The sequence below is a fragment of the Acomys minous genome, assembly GCF_964271855.1.
Source record: "Acomys minous genome assembly, chromosome: 18".
Taxonomy (NCBI): Eukaryota; Metazoa; Chordata; class Mammalia; order Rodentia; family Muridae; genus Acomys; species Acomys minous.
Window position 1 is genome coordinate 34,035,958 of NC_140501.1, and position 24,658 is coordinate 34,060,615.

The 24,658-nt window shown below is 37.2% G+C and overlaps 1 protein-coding gene across 3 annotated transcripts in view; it reads left to right on the forward strand.

The window, feature by feature from the left end:
* The window catches only part of DIAPH3 (diaphanous related formin 3), a 454,594-nt gene that overhangs the window by 206,531 nt on the left and 223,405 nt on the right, over positions 1-24,658 (forward strand). For all 3 annotated transcript variants that reach the window (XM_084767928.1, XM_084767927.1, XM_084767929.1), the window contains 2 exons: positions 5,764-5,858; positions 10,377-10,478. In XM_084767928.1, the coding sequence (XP_084624054.1) occupies positions 5,764-5,858; positions 10,377-10,478 (197 nt within the window). The remainder of the gene's footprint in view (positions 1-5,763; positions 5,859-10,376; positions 10,479-24,658) is intronic.

Here is a 24,658-nt window from a genome sequence, read left to right on the forward strand (position 1 = left end):
AATTGGATGTTTGTCCAAGTTATACTCTGTTATCTCTGAAAGGTAATTATGTTTTGAAAACCTTCAAATCCTGCATTTAAATTGTTAGTCTTGACTTAAAACAACCTTTCTTACGGTTCTCTAAGGAATTCTTGAATGCGGTACTTTCTGAATTGATCAGCTGTGATAATTTAGTCTTAAGTATTCTTTCCAAAGTTGGATAATGGAGTTTTTGGACAGAATTGTTTATTTGTTGTAAATTACAGAGCATGTACTAAAATGTCATGTACTCAGAGGTAGTCAACAGCCTGTAGTAATCATTACTGATTGTCTGTGAAACTTACATAATTGTTATTTTACTTTTATTACAATCCACCAAATACCTATCAGGATTGACATTATAGGTAGGGACCTTGGGTGGATTATCAGTTCAAAACTTGAATTACACATTTTATTCTTACAATAATCAATAGATGTTGTATGTGTTTGTGTGTGTGTGTGTGTGTGTGTGTGTGTGTGTGTATGGCATGTGCATAACATATCCAAAATACATGTGCATTCCTGCCTGTAGCTTACAAAATTACATTATTGCCATAGAGAAGGATCCTGTTCCTATTGATTGCTCTAGGTAGAGGGTATTTATTCTAAGTCATTTAATTGAGAAACAATGCTTTATAAAAGCATTCACCCAAAAGATCCAGAATCTACACCACAACATATTTGGATATAATCCATTATACTATTATTATTACCCTTTCAGATTATACCCAAGTGTTCTGAGTTAAACACCACAGTGCTTTAGCAGCCTCTAATTGCATTAAAAGGATAGCTGTGGCTAGAGTTTTTTTCTGTTTAAAAACAGTCTTGAGTTATTGAAGCCCAAATTGAGTATAGTCTGGACAGTGACCACTATTTTTCAAGGAAACACTTGGAGTGGAACCAAGGTCAAAACATTTTCCTTTCCTACTATTCATTTAAGGTTATGCCAGCCGTCTTGTTGTGATGTATATTAATTGTACTTAGGGGCTTATAAAGTATATGATAATATTAAAGGATTGAGAACTATGGCTAAAGGAAACAGTGGTGCTCCTTCAGAGGGTCACTTATAACTATCTCCAATTTTCTCTCTCTCACTATGCGAAGTAACCTCCTCATCTTGAGTCTTGAATAAAGCACTAGCTTTCATTTTGTTGTTGTGACTGTTAATATGTGCCTGCTCTAAAACATTAAGTGCGGTATCATCTAGTACCAAAGTTTACATAAATAAAATCAAACCACATTCGGGCGTTCACATATGGCAGTGTAGGATTTCATTCATTGACTGTTGGGATTGATTCATTCTGTGCTTGGGAAACATTGGGACACCCATTTTACTAAATGTAGTTCCCAGGTAATTTCATAACCAAAGTCCTGTGGGTGTTTACTAGGGCACTTGGCAACCCAGAGTCCCTGCTGGGAGTTGTGATCGAGTCTGCATGACTGTGTGATAAAGCACATTTGATGTAGGAGTTCCTGCCCTTTTACTCTTCCCCAATCTTTCCTAAAGGTTACTGTTTTACAACTTCATAAGTACCTGGTCTTGAAACCTTGTAGTATTTTCTTTTCAGATATGCTAATTGTATTTGTGGTTTATATTTGGTATTTCTATTGGGCCTTTTAGATAGCAACACACTCAGCCAAGTTTAAAGAAAGTAGTTTGCCATTTGTCTGATTGGTAAAGCATTTTGTATGCCTGTACCTATATATTTCATGTCACCATTTCCTCCTCATAGGTCTGATCTATGTGTTGCTTCAGTTTTTTTTTAAACTCAATTTCTAAATGTTTTGTAATTTTCTTTTAAATCATTTTCCCTTTTTCCATGCCCAATATTTCAAACTTTCATTATTTATGCACATTTTTATTTTATTTCTTCCTGGATTATTTCTTTCCCTTCCTTTTAGAAACTCACAAAATGCTTTCAAGATTAAAATTTTAGATATTTTCAGATAATTCAGGACTGTCTCCTTCTCTTAATTCCTGAAACATAAAACTAACTTCTTTCTTTCTGAATTCTCAAATTATATATCAGAGCAATCGCTTGATTTTTTTTTCCCCCTTTAACATTCTATCTAACCTTTTTTGTTAATTATTGATTCTGTTGACAATTTTTCTGCAAGAGAATTTATTACTTCTTAGAGGCTATTGATAATTCCAAGGCTTTTTCATAATCTCACTGAGTTACAGTCTTGATAGGTTTCGACAATTCACAGCCTCAATTTGCTTGCTTATGAAGGTTCCTATCATTTTCCTTTATTATTCCTTTATGCGATTCTCTCTGTAATTTTCTGCTTATCCATTGTAGTTTTAAAATTATTTTTGTAGTTAACCATTAAGCAAAACTCTGTATATTAAGGCATATCTCCATATCCCCATCTGTTTTTGCCTTCTATCTTAAGTTCATCAATTGTGCATGCTTTTGTCATGTTATTAGAAAGGAGTTCTTGCCCATTGTCCCCAGGAGGTCCTTCCCTATCCAGAGAGGAGCTTGTTTGATGCATTGATTTATCTCTTCTGTTGTCAATACATATTTTTAGTTATTCTCCTACAACTAGTTTAGTTTTAGAAGCAAGCAAATTGAGACTGTAAAGTTTTGAAACCTATAACTCAGTGAGATTAAGGAGACGCCTTAGAATTATCAATACCTTCCGAGAAACAATAAGTTCTATTGGCAAAACACAGTCTATAACATCAATAACTGACAAAAAAAGGTTAGAATGCTAACCCGAAAAATCAAACTTCCTGTGATACATAAATTGAACTAAAACTAAGAGAATCAAACGACCAGCATTTAATGATAGTTGCATTTTATTCTCACCCGCACAATTGTCAATATGTATATGGCTAGATAATGCTGGTCCAGTGGTCCCTTTCAAGTCCATAAATATCTGGATATTTTGGACCCATTTTCTTATTATTTTTCTGCTTTTAGAATTTTGATAATAATCGTTCATATTTTGTGACTACTTGGGATCAAAAATATACAAATAAAGCTGATAGTGAGAATATAGAATATGCCCTTGTTCTCAAGAATGAGAAAGAGTTAAAAATAGAACGTTTGTCCACAAATTTCGGGATTGAACTAGAAGTGATCATAATGAGTGAGTTAACCCACAAGCAGAAAGAGTCAAATGGTATATACTCACTTATATCAGCATATTAGCCCAAGGGGCATGTCCCACGAAAGCCTTCACTTACCAGGAAACTGGGACAGAGGGGAGGACATCCTATTGGGACTCTAGATGAGAGAATCATGGGAGAATACCAAAGTAGAAGGATCCAGAGGGTCCTAGAAGTGGAGAGTGGGATATGACTTTCACATGTACTCTAGTGCCTCATATTTGACCATGACCCCTGGATGGGGAGACCTGGTAGCACTCAGAGGAAGGATAGCAGGTTACCAAGAAGAGACTTGATACCCTATGAGCATATACAAGGGGGAGGTAATCCCCCTCAGGAACAGTCATAGGGGAGGGGAATAAGGGGAAAATGGGAGGGAGGGAAGAATGGGAGGATACAAGGGATGGGATAACCATTGAGATGTAATATGAATAAATTAATAAAAATTAAAAAAATATATAACATTACCTGCAAATAAAATAAAGTAAAAAAATAGAACGTTTGTGGTTTTAGCCTTCTTTGAGTCATAAAGAGTGTTTTTATCCAATTGTTTCTAGGCCAAAATCATGTGTTGTAATAAAAAAAAAACTTAATAATAACGATTTATTGTGTTCAAGTCATGAGGGTGTTCAAGAAAAGTCTGCTTTTGAGATAGATTTCACTGGTTAGATGAAGCTGACCTCAAATTTGCCATCATTCTTCCTCTGCCTTTTAAGAGCAAGAGTAAAAGCATGAATGAACTACCTTGGCTTTCTGAGAAGTGACATCAGTTTGTAATGTGGCAACATGGCAGTTGAATACTGGGGGGGGGTATACTGGCAAAAGCATTCCATTTAAATCACAGCAAATAATAGCATATACATTGCAGTCTCTCCATGAAAGTTATTACAATATACAACCATGCATCTATTAATAAATCTACAGATAAACCTATGTAATATCGGAACTCCCAGTAATATATTATTATCCCTTATCTGTGTTAATTCATCATGAATTAACATTGCTCTTCTAAAATAAAATTTTTAAAGTTTCGGAGTTAGTCAAACTAGTACAACCACTTTGGAAATCTATCTGGGGCTATCTCAGAAAACTGGGAATAGGGCTTCTTCAAGACCCAGCTATTCCACTCCTTGGAATATACCCAGAAGAAGCTCCAGCACATAACAGGAACATATGCTCAACCATGTTCATAGAGGCCTTATTCATAATAGCCAGAACATTGAAACAGCCTAAGTGTCCCTCAATAGAAGAATGGATAAAGAAACTGTGGTACATATGCACTATGGAATACTACTCAGCTATTAAAAACAAGGAATTCTTGAAATTTGTGGACAAATGGATTGAACTAGAAATGATCATACTGAGTGAGTTAACCCAGAAACAGAAAGAGTCAAATGATATATACTCACTTATATCTGCATATTAGCCCAAGGGGCATGTCCCACGAAAGTCTTCACTTATCAGGAAAGTAGGACAGGGGAGGACATCCTCTTGGGACTTTAGGTGAGAGAAGCATGGGAGAATGGGGAAATAGAAGGATCCAGAGGGTCCTAGAGACCTACAAGAAGAACATTGCGACAGGTGGATTTGGGCTCAGGGGTTCTGCTCAAATTATGGCACCAGCCAAGAACTATACGTGCAGTAAACTTCGCAGCCTTACTCAGATCTAGCGGATGGACAGGACATTCTCTACAGTTGAGTGGAGAGTTGGGGGGACTGACTTTCATAAGAACTCTGGTGCCCCATATTTGACCACGTCCCCTTGACGAGGAGGCCTGGTGGCACTCAGAGAAGAAGAAAAGCAGGCTACCAAGAAGAGATTTGATAGCCTATGAGCATATACAGGGGGAGGAAGTCCCCCTCAGTCACAGTCTTAGGGGAGGGGAGTAGCGGGAAAGCAGGAGGGAGGAATGGGAGGATATAAGGGATGGGATAACAAATGAGATGTAATATGAATGAATTATTAAAAAGGAAAAAAAACCCCAAAATACCATGTGAACAGAGAAAAAGTTTCAGAGTTAGTTAAGTGCAAATCTATTTCTCTAACATTTTTTCCAGTGCCTCTGAATAGTGTAGTGCTGCTAGTACTTGTAAAGTGAGAGTGTATTGCTTAGCTGTTTTCTTAATGGTTTCGTTTAACTATTTAGTAATGCTGGAAAATACTATACAAGGCAGTAACATCTGGATAGAGAAATATTAAGTGCATATCCCTGGATTTTTATCATTTTTCTTACAATATGATGGTTTTTATAACTTATCAAAAATATTTTGTTTTAAGTCTCTTGAAAATTGAAACTGTTCCAATGGTTGGCAAGTAAGGATTTAAAAGTTAGCCCTGAATCCTACTTAGGAAACCAGGATGGGTACTTGTGCAACAGCTCAAACCTGTGGAGAACATATATATTTATACATACATACGTACATACATAGATACATACACATGCATACATACATATGCATGCTGTGTCTCTTTCTCTGTGGGATGTGTGTGTATGTAATATAATATTATTCAACTACATCAATTCTATTAAATGTGTGCATCACTCCTATTTTATGTAGATATTACCTCTCACATCTTGTTATTAGTTTTTACATTATGACCTCTCCCTCCCTTTTTTTCCCCCCAGCAATCTTACTGACCTCCTTTCGGGTACCATATGAGAAAATCAAGATGATGATATTGGAAGTGGATGAAACACAGTTGTCAGAGTCTATGATTCAGGTAAACAAGCAGACACAGTTTAAATTCCAATATTTCATTGCAAACTTCTCATTAAATAGTAATCTGTAAGTGAAGCAAAATTCTTAGCCCAAATCATTCAACTGGAAAATCATTGCTGCATAATTAGTTTGAGCATAACTTCTGCATTGCCAGGAGATAAAACTCTGCCTCTTCCCTTAACTGCAAACTAAATATAATGCTATCAAAATGATTACATTTCAATTATTTTAAATGATTCTTTCTGAAGGCAAATAGTTTAATTTTACATTCATGTTTTTGTTTTTTGTTACAGTTAAGACTAGTGGCATGTTAATTTAAATTTGTTTTATAGCCTTGGCCAAATGTGCTTGTCATTGGCTTATGCTGTTGAATCATGATTTTGTAAAATTGAGTGAAGGAGCGTGTTTCCTGTTGTTTGCTTTCCATGCAACCCTTCTTGGCATCACTGTGCTACTAGAGAACCTAAAGCTTGCTTGTAAGGTCCTCATATTTGTTCCAAAGGCTAGAAAATTCTGAAAAATGTGTCTTGACCTTAGTGTTTTTTAGTGGAAGTCAGTTGAAACAAAATTATACAAAGGGTCTAGTATGTAACGCTTGACAGAATGTGGAGTTGGCCAATCAAAACACATCATGTGATGAGAGAAATGATTCAGTTTACCATTTTGTGGTCTGACAAGAATACACTTGCAAGAATACAATTATTATTATTATTATTATTATTATTATTATTATTATTATTATAGTAATAGCATATTTATATGTAAAATGTAAGCAATAATACTTACTATAAATAATGGCAGGGTAAGTAAACTAACAAGCCAAGTGTAATGTCCTTTGCATATGATCTCTGTGCTCTGTGGGGCTGAGGCAGGGAACTGCAGAGTCCAGAGTGTGAGGCCTTGTTGGACACCATAGGGGACTGAAGGGGTGGGCGCCTTAAGAGTATTAGTGTGAACAGTGGTTAAACTTCATGGATGTTTTTGTCTTTCAATAACTGATACTTCTAGAAGTTTCAGGTTTTACCTCTTCTGCCTCCCATTTGTCGTCCGGGTGACATTCAGTCTTATTTGACATTTGTACCCTGAGTCTCACAGTCTCATAAACTACCCAAATCTACAGCTTTCCTTTAAGCACTACTTTTCCCCCTGATGCATCGTTATTATTATTAACTATATTTTCTTCTTTGCTGTTTATTGTGTATGTAGCTTCTTGCTGAGAGCAGATGCCTAGTTCCTTAAAGAAAATTTTTCTAAATAATACATATTTGTATATCTTGTAATGAGTTTGTTAAATATTTACAGAGTAGCTTTTAACTTGATTACATGGATGTTTTCGATAATTGTGTGCATTCTGTGGACTAGAGAAAGAAAAAGGTCATTTGCATTTTTTAATTAACGTCCACTGCAGGTTCAGCTTCATATAATTTCTTAATGTTCTAGTTTCCTTTGGCTGTTACCACAACTCACCTCGAGTTCAACAACAGCTTACAATATGAAATGCACTGTCTTGCATTGCTGTCAAAAAGAAGTCTAGCATTGTTTTCAGCTGCTCAGGGTTTCAGGTCTGGATTTCTTTGGTAGAGTGCTGGGAAGAATCTTGGTTTTGTCTTTTTCAGTATCAGGAAGCTGTCTTCCTCTTTTACCTAGGACCTTTTATCTTTCCTCCTTTGCATGAACCCATCTGGTCCCCCCCTTCCTCCCCAGCCCCCATCACACACACACACACACACACACACACACACACACACACACACACACACACACACACACACACACACACAGGACACTGAGATGCCCCAAGATATTCACCCCAATTTAATGGTGGTGATGGTACCTTTGATTCACTACTGTAGTTTTAATTCCTGTAGCAGTGTAAACAGATATTTACATAGATTCTGGGTGAGTAAACAAGCATTTCCTGGGTCTAAGTGGTATTATTCTTTGTAAAATGTTTAATAAACATAAAGGCAGTGCATGAGTTGAAAACTGAAAAAAAAAACTGGATATATATAAGGCTTTCATTTATTCATTATAAAATGAGAATTTCATGTTATTTGAAGTCTTATATTTAATTTAAAATTTTTCCTGGTTTTAGTTGCGTTTAGAAGCAAGACATGGCTGTAATAACCATTTTTGGTGTCATTGTGTACTTTCACTTCACTTTAACATGCAATGCATATGAACTATGTCAGAAGTCTGTTAGTTTTTATGCCACACTGTTGGACACCGTTTTATTTTATTTTTTTATAGATAGTTAACAAATTTTTCTTTTTAAAATTTAATTAATTAATATGGTCACTTTACATCCCAAACTTAGACCCCTCCCTCCTTTACCCCAGTTCCACCCTCCCTCCCTTTCCACCCCCTCCCATTTCTCAGAAAAGGGAAGCACCCTTCCCATGCCAGCTCATAAAGTCTCACCTGGACTGGGCACATCCTCTCCTCTGTGACCTGGAGAGGCAATCCTTCGAAAAGAAGTGATGAAAAAGCAGGCAACAGAGTCAATGTCTGAGCCCCAGTTCCCCCTTACTAGGGCACCCACATGAAGCTTGAGCTTCCTTTTGGCCATATCTATGTGGGGGGCTTAGGACCAGTCCATGCATAGTCTTTGGTTGAGGCTTCAGCCTCCACAAGTCCCTCTGGGCCCTGGTTAGTTGGCTCTGTTGGTCTTCTTGCGGCTCTCCTGTCATCTTCATGTCCTTTATCATTCCCTGCACCATTCCATACGACTTCCTATGCTTTGTCCAATGTATGAGTGTCAGAGACTCCACCTTCCTGCAAGTTTATTTTTTTTTAATTTTAGTTTTTAATTTTGCCAGCAGTAATGGCATTTACATGTATGGTGATAATGCAAGAGAGGCATAGCTTCGCTTAGATTGTTGAGAACTAGAGATTGGAGTAGCAGAACATAATTTTCATGTGTTTTCTGCCAAAGGCACTTAAGTGAAGACTTAAGCCATAGACATAGAGATGAGAGGGTAACTGAATAATGTAGTGGTTGTCTTGCTTGCAATGTACTGTGAGCTCTAATGGTAAACTGTGTTCATACAGTGTTCCTGGGCAGAGGAAGGTTTAGCTTGAAGTCCTACAAGTCCTGTGTCTTTCTTATTAAAACACGTCAACATTAAAGTGAAAATTTGTAAAATTTTGATGAAAATAAAATCCAAGTATTTACTGAGATATGATAAACATTGTTAAAGAGTCCTAAGAATCTGAGTGGCACCTTTAATACAGAACTTGATAATGTAGCTGCAACTTGAGCAGAAGGAAAGAGATAAAAATAGCAAACAGGCTTTTAGTGTCAGGCATTTTCAATATGAGAAATTTGTATTTAAGTGGAAAAATCATATATCTTTAATGTTTGTATTCACCTTGCTAGGATTAGAAGTGAATTCATTTTTCTGTACATTTTGTTGTTTGTTTGTTTTATTCAGTCAACCAAGGTTTTATCCAGAGGTACTTAGTGAACTCATGGCATGTTCTTTGATGTAACTACTTTTGAGTTATAACACCCTCCAGTACTATTTAAAACCAATAATACCTTGGGCAGTTTTTGTTTCTGCCAAGAGACATGCATACCATGTTGCAGAGCCTGTTGTTGTTTTTGCTTGAATTTGGGTTTGCTTGGAGTCTGCAGACATGATTTGGAGCTGTGACTATGTACAGCCTTCTGTTTACTCTTAATTTTAACGTTAGTATACTAACGCTCTTATACCTCTATATTTCGTTATAAAGGCTTAGATTAAGTTTTGTTCATGGGATTGCTTAGTTGCTTAAGTTCCATCAGGAATAGCCAGCTCTTTGTTGACATGCTTGTTTTATGTTTAAAGTGTTGTGTTAAATGTGTGGTATACATGGCAGAAGGGACTTAGCAGCTGAAGGAACCCATGGATTCAAGACCGTAGTAGATTCAGGCATAGCCACTTCATCCACAGTGTCCTCATCCTCTGTCTCCACTGCCTCTACACATTTCCTCCCCATCAGAAAACTTACTTTTAAAGGTACTTTCAGTTTTTATTATTAAAACATGATCCTTCTGGTTAAACCTCGTAAGCACTGCATTAAAATTCCCTTCCTTTCCTATTCTTTCTCCTGGCTTCAGTAGCAACTTATGATTTCTTTGATCCCCCAGAGTAAAGTACTGAAATATGTTTGGCTTTGCCTGAGATTTTTGACATTCAATTCCCTAAAGCTGAAATGTAATGGATCATATTTATCCAGGTGAGAAAGCTGTTCCTTTGGTATAGGTTGAGTTCTCCTTTCTCAATTATAAGCTAATCAAATAAATATTCAGTAGGGCTTGATTTGAATATATAATAACTCTGGGAGAGAGGAAAGTAAAATTGACTGTTTCCAAGCTGAGCGGCCTGTTGCTTAAGGCTTAGGATAAGGGAGGTTATCTGGAAGACATAAGATTAATTTTCTTCACTGGTTGCCTTTCCACAGTTTACTGACTGATTTTCCCAAACTTCGAGAGCTGCCTATACTGAAGGTACTTTTTCTTGGTTTTCATTTTTAGAACTTAATAAAGCACCTTCCTGATGAAGAGCAATTGAGTTCATTGTCCCAGTTTAGGAGTGACTATAACAACTTATGTGACCCTGAGCAGTTTGCCGTTGTGGTGAGTACTGTTGTGTTTGTATGTGCGAGCTAGAGAAAACAAAGTTTTAACAATTCTGCTCTGTTGTTCATATAAGCAGTTAATGGCCATCTTGCCTTTTTAACATTTAGCTTAAAGATATGTGTGACAAATTGTCCTGGTTTAAAATAATATATTGAACATTGGGACATAGATGAACCCCAAAGAGCTTTTGAAAAACGTTTGTAAATTTTCTATACCATGTCAAAATGTAAAGCAAGAGTTGCACTCCTTCTGAATATAGTATATTTGTCATCAATTATAAATCTATAAGTTCTAGCAAACTGCAAGAATCTATTTCTCATTTTGATCACCCATGTGGGTTCATCATAGTTTAGACTGAAATTAGAAATTCTGTTTGTTGTTGTTGGCAATGAAAGAGAAAATGAATTCATTTGAACAAAGGCACATCAAGGCACGTGGCTACTGATCTTGTTTCTCTCCCTTTTCTTGGTTTGTAAATTGGGGCCTAGAGGGAAAAGACTAGTTGATTTCTACACTAGCTGCATTATAACTCAAAGCTCAGAATTATTTTTTATATCAAACATTCTTAGCTCCTTTCTCCTAGCATTAACGATCCTTTTTATGTTGACTGTAATTGTCATCCTAAATGACATTGTTCTTTATTGTTATTAAATGTCTCCTTAAACAATTTTTATTGCCATACTTGTAAAATTTATTATTAGATAATATTTTAACCAAATGGTTTTTGATATAATCCTTTTTGTTGTTTTGTTTTTGGTTTTTCAAGACAGGGTTTCTCTCTGTAGCCTTGGCTGGCCTGGAATGAGTTTCAGGCTGTCCTGGAACTCAGAGATCCTCCTGCCTCTGCCTCCTGAGTTCTGGGATTAAAGGTGTGTGCCACCACTGCCTGGCTGGACTTTTGATATAATATTAGACCAAAGGAAAATGGGGAAATTTCAAATTATAGTACCATTAAAAAAAATCACCCTATCTGAGTGAGTGAGTGTAACATTTGCATCTGAGGCTAGGCATGTCCAGATCATACTACAGGAATGGATTTCTTCCAGAATACAAGAACTGCTTCATATGAATTAATGTTTTTGCTTCTTTCTTAGGTTATATTAACAGCCTCTGGGACATACTGGAGTTAAATTTGATACATTGTTGATGATTCAAGATGGCTAACAATTCATGCCTATCTGTATTCCATACTTGAGATATTGTAGGCTCTTTCTCTTGAGCTTATTTTTATATTTCTTTTCCTGTGACAACATTAGCTTCCCCACTCATAATGTTCTATGACCTACATTTAGAGCAGTCAGGGAATGAAACAGGGATTTTCATCTTTCCTACCTACTGCTGAGTTTTGTTTACTTTGGGACTTTTAAACTTCCGTTTCTTTCTTTGTTTTTCATTCATTCATTTATTTATTGGAGACAAGGTTTCCCTTTGTAGCCTTGGCTGTCCTGAAACTTGCTCTGTAGGCCAGGGTGGCCTGGAACTCAGAGAGATCTGCCTGCCTATGCCTTCCAAATGCTGGTATTAAAGGCGTGTGCCACTGCCTGGCAGCGTTAATTAATTTTTATAAAGCTCTTTATACAAAAAACTAAAAATAAACACCTCACACCAAATAAATAAATATTCACACATACTGCAAAAATAACCAGAGCGAAAGTCTACACATTTCAGTGACCTTCTATGCTTTTAGAATAGCCGTTTAGAGTGGATGTTGTGTAGCTTTCCATTGGATTTTACACTTTCACAGTTTTCACATTTTTCTGTGACAAAACCCTTGACAATCGCAATTGTTTGTTGTGGATCACAGATTAAGAATGGGATCGGCCATGGTGCAGAAGTCATGGCTGCAAAAGTACGGGGCAGCTAGCACTGTTCACACTGGATTCTCAATCAAGAAGCTGGGGTAGAGTGTGAGGAATGAGAGGGATGGAAAAGGCATGCATGTTCCTTTCATCGTTTTATTCACTTGAGGAGCCATCTGATAGAATGATGGGCCTCACCTGCACATTGATTTTTCAACTGAGAACTTAGCATCACAAGAGGAGGGAGAGAGGGAGCAGGAAAGGGCTGTTCCTTCTTCCTTTTATTTGGTCCAGGACCTGGTGTTATAGACTTATGCTGCTCATCTTTAGTATGTATCTTGCCATATCAGTTAAAGCAGTCTAGAAACAGCTGCTTACTGACAAGTTCAAAGGTGTGTATACTAGGTGATTCTAGATCAACGGTTCTCAACCTATGGATTGTTACCCCTTAGGGGTCAAACAGCCTTTTCACAGAGGTTACCTAAGACCATCAGGAAACACAGATATTTGCATTATAATTTATACCAATAGCAACATTACAGTTATAATGTAGTGATAAAAATAATTTTATAATTGGGAGTCACCAGAACATTAGGACTTGTATTAAAGGGTTGCAGCATTAGGAAAGCTGAGAACCACTCATCTTGATCCTATTAAGTTGGTAACAACTTGTATTACAATGAGTATGGGACTAAGACTCTACCAGCTTGGTTGTACCTTTGCCCTAGTTCTGATGCCATGGGAAGTACATGCTGCTGGAAGGGTTCCCAAGGATGCCTTGGACAGTGCTGCCGCTGTCTACTGGTTACCCTTGTTCTTAACACCTTTCAGTTTCTAGTTAATCATCAACATTGCAAAGGTACCCACTTTGATGAAAACTGAATTGCTTCCGTTCTCTTGTCTTTCGTCCTTTTTAGTCTGGTTCCCCTTCTCCAGCTCTCTCCTCACTGTTCTTGTCACGTCTCTCTTTTCTCCCCATACAATAAAAGATAAACCTTTGTAAAGCTCCACACTCTGTTATATTATAAAAATTATATTGGGCAAAGCATCTGAGACATCATAAAATGATGGGTATTTTCTTTTCTTTCTGAATTCAAAGCTCAATTTTAGCTTTGATGACTTATTAAGGAGCAATGAGCATACAGTTTATCAATTTTATATCAATGATAGTTCATAGTTTTAGAAAATTGATTATAATTTTGTTGTTTAGAAGATTCCTATAACACTCAGAATTAGTTTTAGAGTAGCAATTGTTAAAAATTCTTGAAGTTATCTAAATTTCTGATCTTGTCTTAAAAATATACTTGCCTTTTACTGTAATGAAAGTACTGTTGGTCTTCTCAAATGATCACTTAAGATGTGATCTAAGCAATTAGAGTGCGCTAGCTCTGTCTCCTGCCTCCCCTGAGTGGAACCTGTTCTTGCTTTTTCTTTCAGTTTTTACCATAGGTGACTTTGCTCTTAGTTGTGCTTTTTCTCTTCGGTTCTGTAGACTGATACGGCAATGTATGGTTCCTACACTGACCTTACTCCGCCCACCTTGCGGTCCTTTCCTTCTTTGACAGGATCTCTTTTTCTTTTTCTTTTTTTGTTTGTTTTTTTTCTTTTTTTTGACAGGATCTCTTTATTTCGCTCTAGCAGGCTTACAATTTGTCCTCTAGCTTGTGCCAAGTCTCCTGATACCTCACAGGACTCCCTGCTAGCATATTCATTTTGACAAAAGTTATTTTAAAGTCTAGTTATGTTACTTGCTAGTGAGATAGGTATGTAAATTCATTATTCTGATTCATACCAATTATAAACTTCTGCTAAAATGCATTCTGCTTAAATACATATCCAAACATCAGATGATGAGCAAGTTCACAGAAGGTGTTTGCATTATACAATGAACTTTAATGTTCTACAGAAATTATGTAAGAACAAACAAGATGCAGCTCTTAATGGAAACTACTTTCCATTGGCGTCATTTAATATTTGATTGAAAGGAATGTACAAAATTTGCATAGTCAAATTGTTAGGTACCAATATCATTAACAGATAAATTAGTATGGACCAAAAATATACATGGATTTTCATATGTCATGGTATAACTTTCTAGATTCTGGTACGCAATTTGACTTAAAAATACTGTATGTAGTCTCAACTTTTTGGTTGAGATCAAGTATAATATATATTGATATTTGAACTATTTTCCTGATTCCCATCACATATTACATCCTTGAACATTTATCACTAATTAATGTGTAAGTAACTTTCTAATAATACAGATCTTCATGTCTACATTTAATTTTCCCTTGAAATTGGGAGCGAGATGCTTTAATGCCAATGCTACCTGACTTCCCAACTAAGAATTTTAACTGAACGTGTAGTAGACATGTATATATTACCGTATTAAGGATTTAGCTACTCTGTTGTTGAGGTTTATAGTAATTCACCTTCGGCACCTTTTCTGAATCAACTCTTTACTAGCTCCTATGAATAGACATGGACACGACAGCTCCTGAGATGTTCCACACTTGGCAGTCATGTGTGGTGTGTAGTGACGTGTGCTAGTAGGTAATACAGAAGCTGGTTAGAGAATAGCTGACTGGGTGGTGCTTGATCTTAAACTAGACCCTCACATTTCCTAAGCATGCACAGTATCATTGAACTGTATACCCAGTTCTTAACTTGCTAAGTATTCATTACAATTGTTTGTTTTATTTGTAACTGATACATAGTAATCATATATATTGTAAACTACTGTGTGTACTGATGAATTCTGGGCAGTGGAGCCGATCTGTCACTTGCCTTGGCTGACATAATTTTTATGTGGAGGTAATATCTGGAATTAGTAGCTATTTTTAATATATGGAGTTAAAAATCCAGTATTCTGAATTTATTATTTTGATATCTCAGAACCTACTGATATTTGACTAGTTTCTAGTTTTCCAGCTGATTTTAGTATGTGAAAAATACACCAAATAACCCGAACAAACTTCCATTGAATGCTACGAAATGAAGGTTCTGGTCTATTTCAGAAATTTCTGAGACCTGGTTGATCTTACGTCTGTTTGAATTGGTCTTTAATTATCATGTTGTCCTCCGTAGCTTCAGTTCTAGCAGAGGACACCTAATTTCAAAAATCCTTTTCCGTGGATGTTTTAAACATTGCTCATTAAGAATCTGGTTTCTTCTGGAGATACAGTAATACCCCCTCTTCTTATCTTCTCTTCTATTTAATTTAAGAAATTAAAATATATTCCCTAGAAACTTTTGCTAATGGGATCACTTGCCTATATTGCTTTAGATTCTGTCTTCTCCCATCAACCTGAACTGTAGCTTCTTATTAAAGGTTCATTTCATGGAATGTAACCTGACTTAGTTGTGCAACTGTGTTTCTTATATTTGCAGAGTTTTTTTCTTTTTGATCAATAAACCATTAGGTAATATCACTGTGTTCACAGTGGCATGGTTTTAACTGTGTGAAAATGATTTATGTAAATATTCAACAGGATCAGAAGATTAGCTGGAAGTTTGGAAAGAGACCTAAAAATTTGCATTTGAAGCTGGGTATACTAGACTTCCTTTGATTAAAAACTCTAGGTTTTTAGTATTTATCTCCATATTATTTAATTCTGTTAATCTGCCTGATCTTCAAAGGAAGCAAACATTTATAGGAGATTGAACCACACAAATGTCCTATTTGTACACTGTATTTTGATCTGCTACCATTTGGTGTCACTGTAGGGCAGGGCTTTTAAACCTTCTGAGGTAGAGGCCTTTTTTTATTACTACTTTTGTTGTAAAATGTTGTATAAAGTTCATGTATAGCTCACTTCATTAAAATGTTACTGTAAATTGAATTATATTTTTGTTGAAAAATAAATAATGTAAGAATATTGAAAGCAATGTAAATGTCCCTTGACTTACCCTCCCCCACATCTTTTTGCCCTAATTGTTGTCCTAATAGTTAGGTTCCTATTGCTTTATATTTACTAATGCATGAATGTTCATATGAACACTTTAAAAATGTTTTGTTCAGAAAATTTTCACTATATAATGAAGATTATTTTCAAGCTACGCTGCTTTTAAACTAGAATTTCATAACCCATATTATGACTTTCCTTTAATTGTTCTCTTTGATATTACCTAGAATTCCACTAGAAAATGAACCCACACACATCTGTGTATTCACTGAAAGGCAGCATATCACTGTAGCATTGTGTTCCAGCTTCAAGTCTGGGATGCTTCTCGCTAGCCTTATGGACTTTGGTGTTTGTTTGTTCATAGTCATTAGTCTCCATTATCATATGGAATGGGACACAGTTAGCTTCCCATTGCTTGTTAAAGAAACTTTCAAAAGCTAAATAGCTTCAACAAGTAAAAGTTTATATCTTACAACCTTGGATTGTGATCTAAAGTCCAAACGGCTAGTTGAGCTGCACTCCTGTTGTGGTGTCCAGAGCTTTTCAGCTGAAGAAGAAACTCACATTTCTTAGCCTATGGTGTAGCATCTGTCGTACCTTAGCTTTTGTCATCACAACTCCACTGACCCTGCTCCTTTGTGACAAGGAATCTGTAATAATAATGAATCTGTCCCGATAAATCAGGATAGCCTTCCCCTGTGGTCCTTTAATGTCATATCAGGTAGTATATTCAAATGTTTTGACAATTAATATACAGATATCTTTGGAGGACAATTATTCTGCATATACAATGGAGTAGACTAATTCTACTTTTCTTTGCATTGGTTTGAATATTAAATAATGTGCTATAGTAACTATCATTGTACAGTTCTAATCTATAATAGCTATATTATTTCATCAATATGAATTGTATTAATATACTTTAGGAAATAGTCACAGAATTTGGTCAAAAGTTATTTTTGGTACTGTTTAGGCTTTGTTGTTTGCTTTTTAAAATGGGCTGTAGAAGTTCAAGTTGTTACTGAGGTCATGATCTTCTGCATAAGAGGACTGGGATTGCAGCCATGTATCATCATGGTTTGCTGGCACTTTTAGTGAATCTGTAGCGCTATTGCTGAGTTGAAATTCTTGGACCAAGCAAATATACACTTATATGATGTATGTAAGTTAGGCTTCTTCTTCTTCTTCTTCTTCTTCTTCTTCTTCTTCTTCTTCTTCTTCTTCTTCTTCTTCTTCTTCTCCTTCTCCTTCTCCTTCTCCTTCTCCTTCTCCTTCTCCTTCTCCTTCTCCTTCTTCTTCTTCTTCTTCTTCTTCTTCTTCCTCCTCCTCCTCCTCCTCCCCCTCCTCTCTCCTCCTCCACCACCTCTTCCTCCTTCCTCCTCCTCCTCTTGTTATTTTGCATCATGGACTATATTTAATATTAGTTTTATTTTCTTTAGGGGGACTTTATTCCAAGATTATTCATGAAATTGAAGCCACCATTAAATACTTATTGAGGATTTTTATTTTTACCATTGAATTAATATGTGGTTATACTTCTGTAATGTTGCCTTTCCCTAAGTCTTATTGGACCTTGGTATATAGCTTATCTTTTTTTTTTTTAATGAAAATATCTGCTGTTTTCTCATGGCTTTCACTTGTCTTCTCATTTATTAATAATGCCTTCTTCACCTTTTATCTTTGATGTTTGCTTATAAAGCAAATTGTGCTGTGTGTGTGGTGCCACACACCTGTAATCCCAGCCCTCATCAGGTAGTAAGTGGGTGGACTGGCTCATTTTAAGGCTAGGCTGGGCTACATAGCAAATCAAGTAAATAAAGCAAGGTTTACTGAAGTAAAGAATAGGCATGCATAGTATTATGGGAACACAGTGGATCCTTTGTATACAATAAGAGCATAGAGAATAGTTGTTGGTTGGTAGTTCTTTACTTAGTGGGAAGAACCACGTTGTAAAAAGATGTAGCAGATAAAAGGAAAATGGCACAGCATATCTTTCAGAGATCCTCTGATTCCTTTAGTTACTTCCCATGACCTTCACAATGGTGTCTCAAGTTTTTTGGTTGACATTAGGCGTTTAAATGTGGTTCTTTGAAGCATAATTAAAGAAACTCTAAATGTCACATTTTAAAAACATAACGTACACTTTTAGTAATTTGGGCTTGTAACCACAATCTCACTCAGAATAACAAACATGCAAGCCACCCTGGAATGTCTCCTCAGGCCCCTCCATATTCTAGACTGCCTGTGGTCCTTCCATGAAACAGTTTGGACCATCATTTCCCAGCTCAGATCCTCACTTTATTCTGTGGCTACTTCACTGAACAACCTGCCCCTCCCTGAAGGCAACACACCCTACACTGTTAGTGTGCTTTATTTCCTTTCTTTACCCTTGGAGACATTTCTCTCTGGAGAATGTCTTTTAACACTTGTACTCTTTTGCATAAAATTCAGCATCTTTCCTCTCTGTTGCTATAGTACCCTGTACAGATTTCTAATTGTGTCTTATTACACTGTTAGTTTATAAGTGACAGTCTTCATTTATGCTCTGAACACTTGCGTTAGGCTACTGTGTTACCATCTTCTTATAGTTCATCTTTTAGCACATAGTGAACATATGATGTTGATTACTTGAATCCATGAAGAAACTGGGGCAGCTTCAACAGAGAAGGTGGCAGATACACAGCACACACAACAAAATAAACAGCATCATTAAAAAATTTACTATGTTTATATGTGGGGGCATGAACATTCCAGGGGGAACTGGCAGAAGACAACTTTTAGAGTTTCCATCTCCTTTCACTTTTACATTTATTCCTATGATTTAACTTAAGTCACTAGAATTGAACTGCAAGTTTCCTTACCTTCCGAATCATTGTGCCAGCCTCAAACAAGTGTTCTTTATGTTCAGTTTTTTTGTAAGCTGTTGTTCAAATAATCAGTTTAATTTGTTAAAATTAAGCTAGTAGGTGGGTGATGGTGGTGCACACCTTAATCCCAGCACTCAGGAGGCAGAGGCAGGCAGATATTTGCATTGAAGGCCAGCCTGGTCTACAGAGTGAGTTCCAGGACAGCCAAGGGTACAAAGAGAAAGCCTGTCTCAAAAAACCAAAGGCGAAAAAAGCCATTAGATAATACATGTTCCATTGCTTCTTGTTATGTTACTGAACTCAATGGATATTTTCATGACCATTTTTTAATTTAGAAATCCATGGTGTTTCACTGTGTAAATATGCCTCAAAGAGAATGCTTTTGGTATTCGTTGGTATTAACTTTTAGAAGTGTTTGGAATATTTCGATTTGTTGCAAAAATCATGATTTATATATACATCCATAGAGAAGACTGACAAAGAAAAATGGGGCTTCTAAGGGCCTACCTCTGTGGAAGCACCCCTTTCTCAGGCTGAATGCCACCAGGTTTTTCCTGTGACTTTAAGTTTTTTGTATGTAAATGTTTCACAAATGTATAGTTCCTAATAAGGAATGATTCACACAGTCATCCTTTAAAATTGAACGACATATATGGGGATGGTCTAATATACTTTCATCTGTCTGTCTGTCTGTCTGTCTGTCTGTCTGTCTATCTGTCTATTTGTCTATCTATCATCTATCTATTTATCTATCTATACATACATACATATATATATATATACATACACACAAATATATGTGTGTGTATAAGTATTTTGCCTGCATATGTTTCTGTGCAGCATGTGCATACCTACTGCTTAGAAAAGCCAGAAGAAAGTGTCAGATTCTCTGGAACTAGAGTTGCAGACAGTTGGGAGCCAACCTGTAGATGCTGGGCACCACACCTGGATCCTTTGGAAGAGCAGCCAGGGTTGTAAACTGCTGAACCACCTCTAGCTCTTGATAGCACTTCTTTAAGAATACATTTGACTTCTTAATTACGGCTTCCCTTATATTTAGTAATCCATCTTCTGTTTCGTCTTTTCAACTGCATAAAATGTGATTGAAGTTGGTGGAATCTGGAGTCTTCTCCAGGATCCCACCAGTTTCTACCACCTACTTCTGCTACTTTTCAGCACCTGCCAGGTGTCGAAGCTCACTTACATTGTCAATCTCATCCACAGATCTTTCAGTGTGCATCAAGAATATGCATTTGGAATGTTAAGCAATTATTTCCTTTCTATGTTCAAAGCTATATAAATTGTAGACTTATGCTCCACCTAAGACTGTAGTAAGCATTTGGCAGCTGCTGCTCATTACTCTGAATACTTCAGTTTGTGACTTTCTTGACATGCTCTTCTTAGGATCCAAGAACGCTGCAAGTTCAACTGGTAGACAGTTTCCTCCTGGTTTAGAGCTTACTAACTTACCTTATTTTGAATTACTATTGATTTTTTTTCCTTTGAACTAAAATCCATCAACTGTTTAATGATTGTAATTTTTCTTCTGATTGATTTCTGCCTTCTATCACATTTAACTGCCCAAGTCAAAGTAGTTTACAATGATATTTGAACTTTTAATTAAAGTGATATTCTGTTCTTTTGAGTTGTTAAACTCTGTTGTCAGTTGACAGATAATTTTGGCCTCTCACTTTTCTATTCCCTGACAATCTCAAACCTTCTTCAGAGTTGCTTATATTTCTTAATTGTTCTAATTCATTACACTTTGGAGTTCCATGCTGACACAACTCATAAAAGACCACATAGCTGTATATGTTTTTAATTTGTAGCTTAAAAATAATGCTGTATAATGTTTGGTTTAATTAAATCTATCCACAGAAATGTATAGGTTGTCTTTATAATGGAGCATAGTTCATTGCTAATAGACTGATATGAATTTGAGCTCTCATTGGGTAATTCTGCAGAAATGTTCCACATAAATATTTTTCCTTTAGTGTAATTCTCAGCCTTGATTGTTCGAAGTGCTTGGATTTCATTGGTGGGATTAGGCCTAGTGGTCACATTGATAGTTATACTACGATCTGATATTGCTTACATGAATACTTTGTCTTCTTGATTCAGCAATGGTTAATTCCTTGTCCATTTATTTGATAAGTGTTAATTGAGTAACTGCTGTGCTCTAGATACAGTTCTCAGCATTGGTAAGATTTTTTGCAGTGAACAGGTGACATAATAGATAGCTTTGTTTTAGTTGTGGCCAATAACAAAGGTACAAGTGGAATTATGTAATATCAGACAGTAGTGAGTTCTTCTCAGGAAGTGATAGTGTGGACATGAATATGTTTCACTAGGGTGGTTGCGAAACTTTGATAAACGTTCAGCGATTGAGCCGAAGCCTGTCTCCAGTAGCGTGGTGGTTTTGAGGAAGCATGCTCTAGATAGAGACAACCGCGAACAACCTTCATGATTTTTAGGGAGAAGCAAGTTCAACGATGGAATGTGTGTTGCAGAACACAATTCATGTTGCCAAGGAGACAGAATTTATTCCGTGTCATGTGAGTGACGAACACAGCTTCTGGGTCCCCTGTAGGACTTCCTTGTTGCAAGAGGTTACAGAAAAAAGGAAGGAAGAGAATAGAAAGAAGGGAAGAAAGAAAAAAGAAATAAAGACAGAGAAAGAAGGGAAGAAATACAAAGAAAGAGAAAGAAGGGAAGAGAAAGGAAGCCACAAACCAATGCAATTCCTAAATATGGTATTGCCATGAGTCAGGCAGGTTGTAACAATGTGGACAATGTGTTGTTTCAGATGGTAACAGGAGTTGAAGTTTAAGTTTGTAGGAAGCTAGTTATTTGCTGAGTTTAACAAAACAATTCCTGGTAAGAAGTTTTCCCCAGCAATTGCAACAATGTTAAGTCAGATAAAGGGGTTAGTGGTGAATGGCTATTTAGAGGCCGAAGGCGGACTAAGAAAATTTGGCTAGTAAAGAACATTCTCTCCACAATCATAAGAAGCCAGGCAGTCACTCTGCAGGCTTTTCCATGCTGTCAGGGCAGAGAACACGAGTTCCCAGAGGCCAATGGCTGGGAGTGAGTGACAGTGATATTAGGTGACACTAGAGAGGCCAGCAGGACCTTCCAGTGGGTAAGATGTGTGGGTGTTATTCTTACAATGTCGGTGGAGAGTTGCAAACAAAACAGATTGGAAGATCACATCAGTGCTTTCTGAATTTCTCTGGCAGTGGTGTGGGGAGCAGGACTGTGGGTGGGGAGTGTAACTGAAGCCGCGGGTAGATTCATGTGGTAATTTTAATGATCTTATGGTTAAGGTGTGAATGTGTAGTGAGCTTACTGTCCTTAAAGGCCACGTCACTGTTAAGAAATGGTCCCGTTTTCAATAATTTTGAGAGTAAAGAGCCTAGGATTTCTAACTATCCAATTTGCGAACTAAGAGGAAACCTGGCTAATTCCAGTGATAGAGGACTGTGCAGATAGTAGGATGAAAGTCACCATCTGTGCAGATGACGAGAAGCCTCGTACAAGGAACATTTTCTTGAAAATATTCACAATCCGGATGAATAGATAATCAGTTCACTTGGGAAGTAAAATGGGAGTTGAAGACTAGAGGTACAAATGTAGGGGCTGCATTGGGGCCAGCAGAGATCACCAAGGGAGCCAAGGGATGGGTAACCCCACAGTGAAGGGCTAGAGACTATATACAACCCTTCCTGTTTTCCCCAGAGGACAGGCTCAGCAGCAGCAAAGTTCTGTTTGTGTTTGTCTTTGGTTACCACCTCTCTGAGGAAAATTAAAGTCCCTGATCGAGGGAATTGTAGAAGGTGATTTTATAATATGACACTATTGCTGTTTGTTTCAAAAACTGAGAAGAGTTGCGGGGAGAGGGCTGTTTGGCATTAGTGACTTTTAGAAAGAAGCTACTAGTCATGAGGATGTGTATGTCTATGTAGAAATAAAATAAAACTTGCCTGCAGACCTTGCTCTCTCGAAAGAAATTGTAGTCCTCTCTAATTTGTTATCACAGTAAATGCACATTTCCTGAATTATAAGATAGATAAAGTCAAGATGCCAACGCGTGCAGGCATGCTCTTCCTTGATAAATCTCGTTTAATCAAAGGATTAAATTCATTTAGTTCAAATCTACATCAAAATAATAATATCAAATCTTGCCATTAAGTGGGAAAATCACTTACATACTACCGATTGTGTTCTCTGTGGAGTGGGAAGAAAAGTGTCATTGAGCTCTGAATAGAATCTCTTGTGAGCTTTTGTTGCCCATGTTCCCTTGAAATTAGCAGAATGTCAGCTGTATTAAATAGCTCTGCAATTCTTTAATTTATTAGAACTAATAAAAACACAGCATGACCCAAATAATATGCTATTTCATTGAGTTGCTAACACTAGTGAGTTTCTCCGAAAGTTTGAAATTTTAACTGTGGCATAGTAATACCCTCCCCCCCCCCATGGCAAAAAGTACAAAATATTGCTTGTACTGGGAGATTGTAAATCCATGGAACATTCTGCCTACACGTCTCCATGTAACCTGTTTCTACTGTGGTGTTTTCTGGCTCATCTTTCTCTCTTCTTTGCTAACACTGTTTTAACCACAGGACCTCTACATCAAGCTGCATCCCTATAAGTTCTACCCCATATTTGTACATGTTCCTTGGACCTTGTGTTCCTCAAGATTGTTACTTAGGCTTTTTGCTCTCTCTAGCTCCAGAGCTTCCTTCTTCCTTCACAGGTCAGCTTGTGGGCGATGTTACCATAGAGCCAGACGCGAGATTGCTTACCCAGCTGCCAGAGCATCTGCACAGTATCCGTTGTATTCTCGTTTACTGTTTTCTGCTCCTTTCACCTATCTTTACCCAGGTAATGCTGTCTGTGACACCAAGAATCATTCCTTCAGGTATCCATTAGTGCATGTCTGAATGGGTACCTGATATCTAGGTAGTATCTAATAAATATCTCATAAATAACATTTTAAAAGCAATTAGGGGTGGGGAGAGAGTATTGTGGAACTGGGAGGAGCTGGTCTGAAACAGGAGTCCTGTCCAGTTGATTCCCACACTGGCAATTGTCTAAAGAGCAGTAGGAGTGAGGGCCACTCCCTTCTCTGGCCTGGGCCTGCATGTCTGGCCTGTAGCTTTGAGACCCCCACCTCTGTCACCCTTGAGGTGGCCCTGTAGCTTGGTGGTCAGTATACATGTTCGAATTTCTCTCCTCTTATAAGCTCATGTCCAACAAACACCTGGAATTACTCCTCATGCAATTAAGTTGTTCCTTGCATAATAGCACCGCCCATGATATACACTCACTCAGAAAGCCTTTACTCATTTCCAAAGGTTTAAATATCCTTTGTTCCCCCAATTAAAAGAGCTGCTCAATGAAGCCTGCCTCCCTAGATGTCAGTTCCTCACCACCCCCAACCCCCCCCCCCCCACCTCCCCACCTCCTGCAGTCTCCATAACCCCTGAGGTTCCTGCCTAGCTCCTCTTTCTCTTGCCACTGTCTGATCCAAGGTGATCACTCCTTTAAGGGACTGGGAGCTGAGTGAGAAGGACAGCTAGGTGCTTTATTTTAATTAT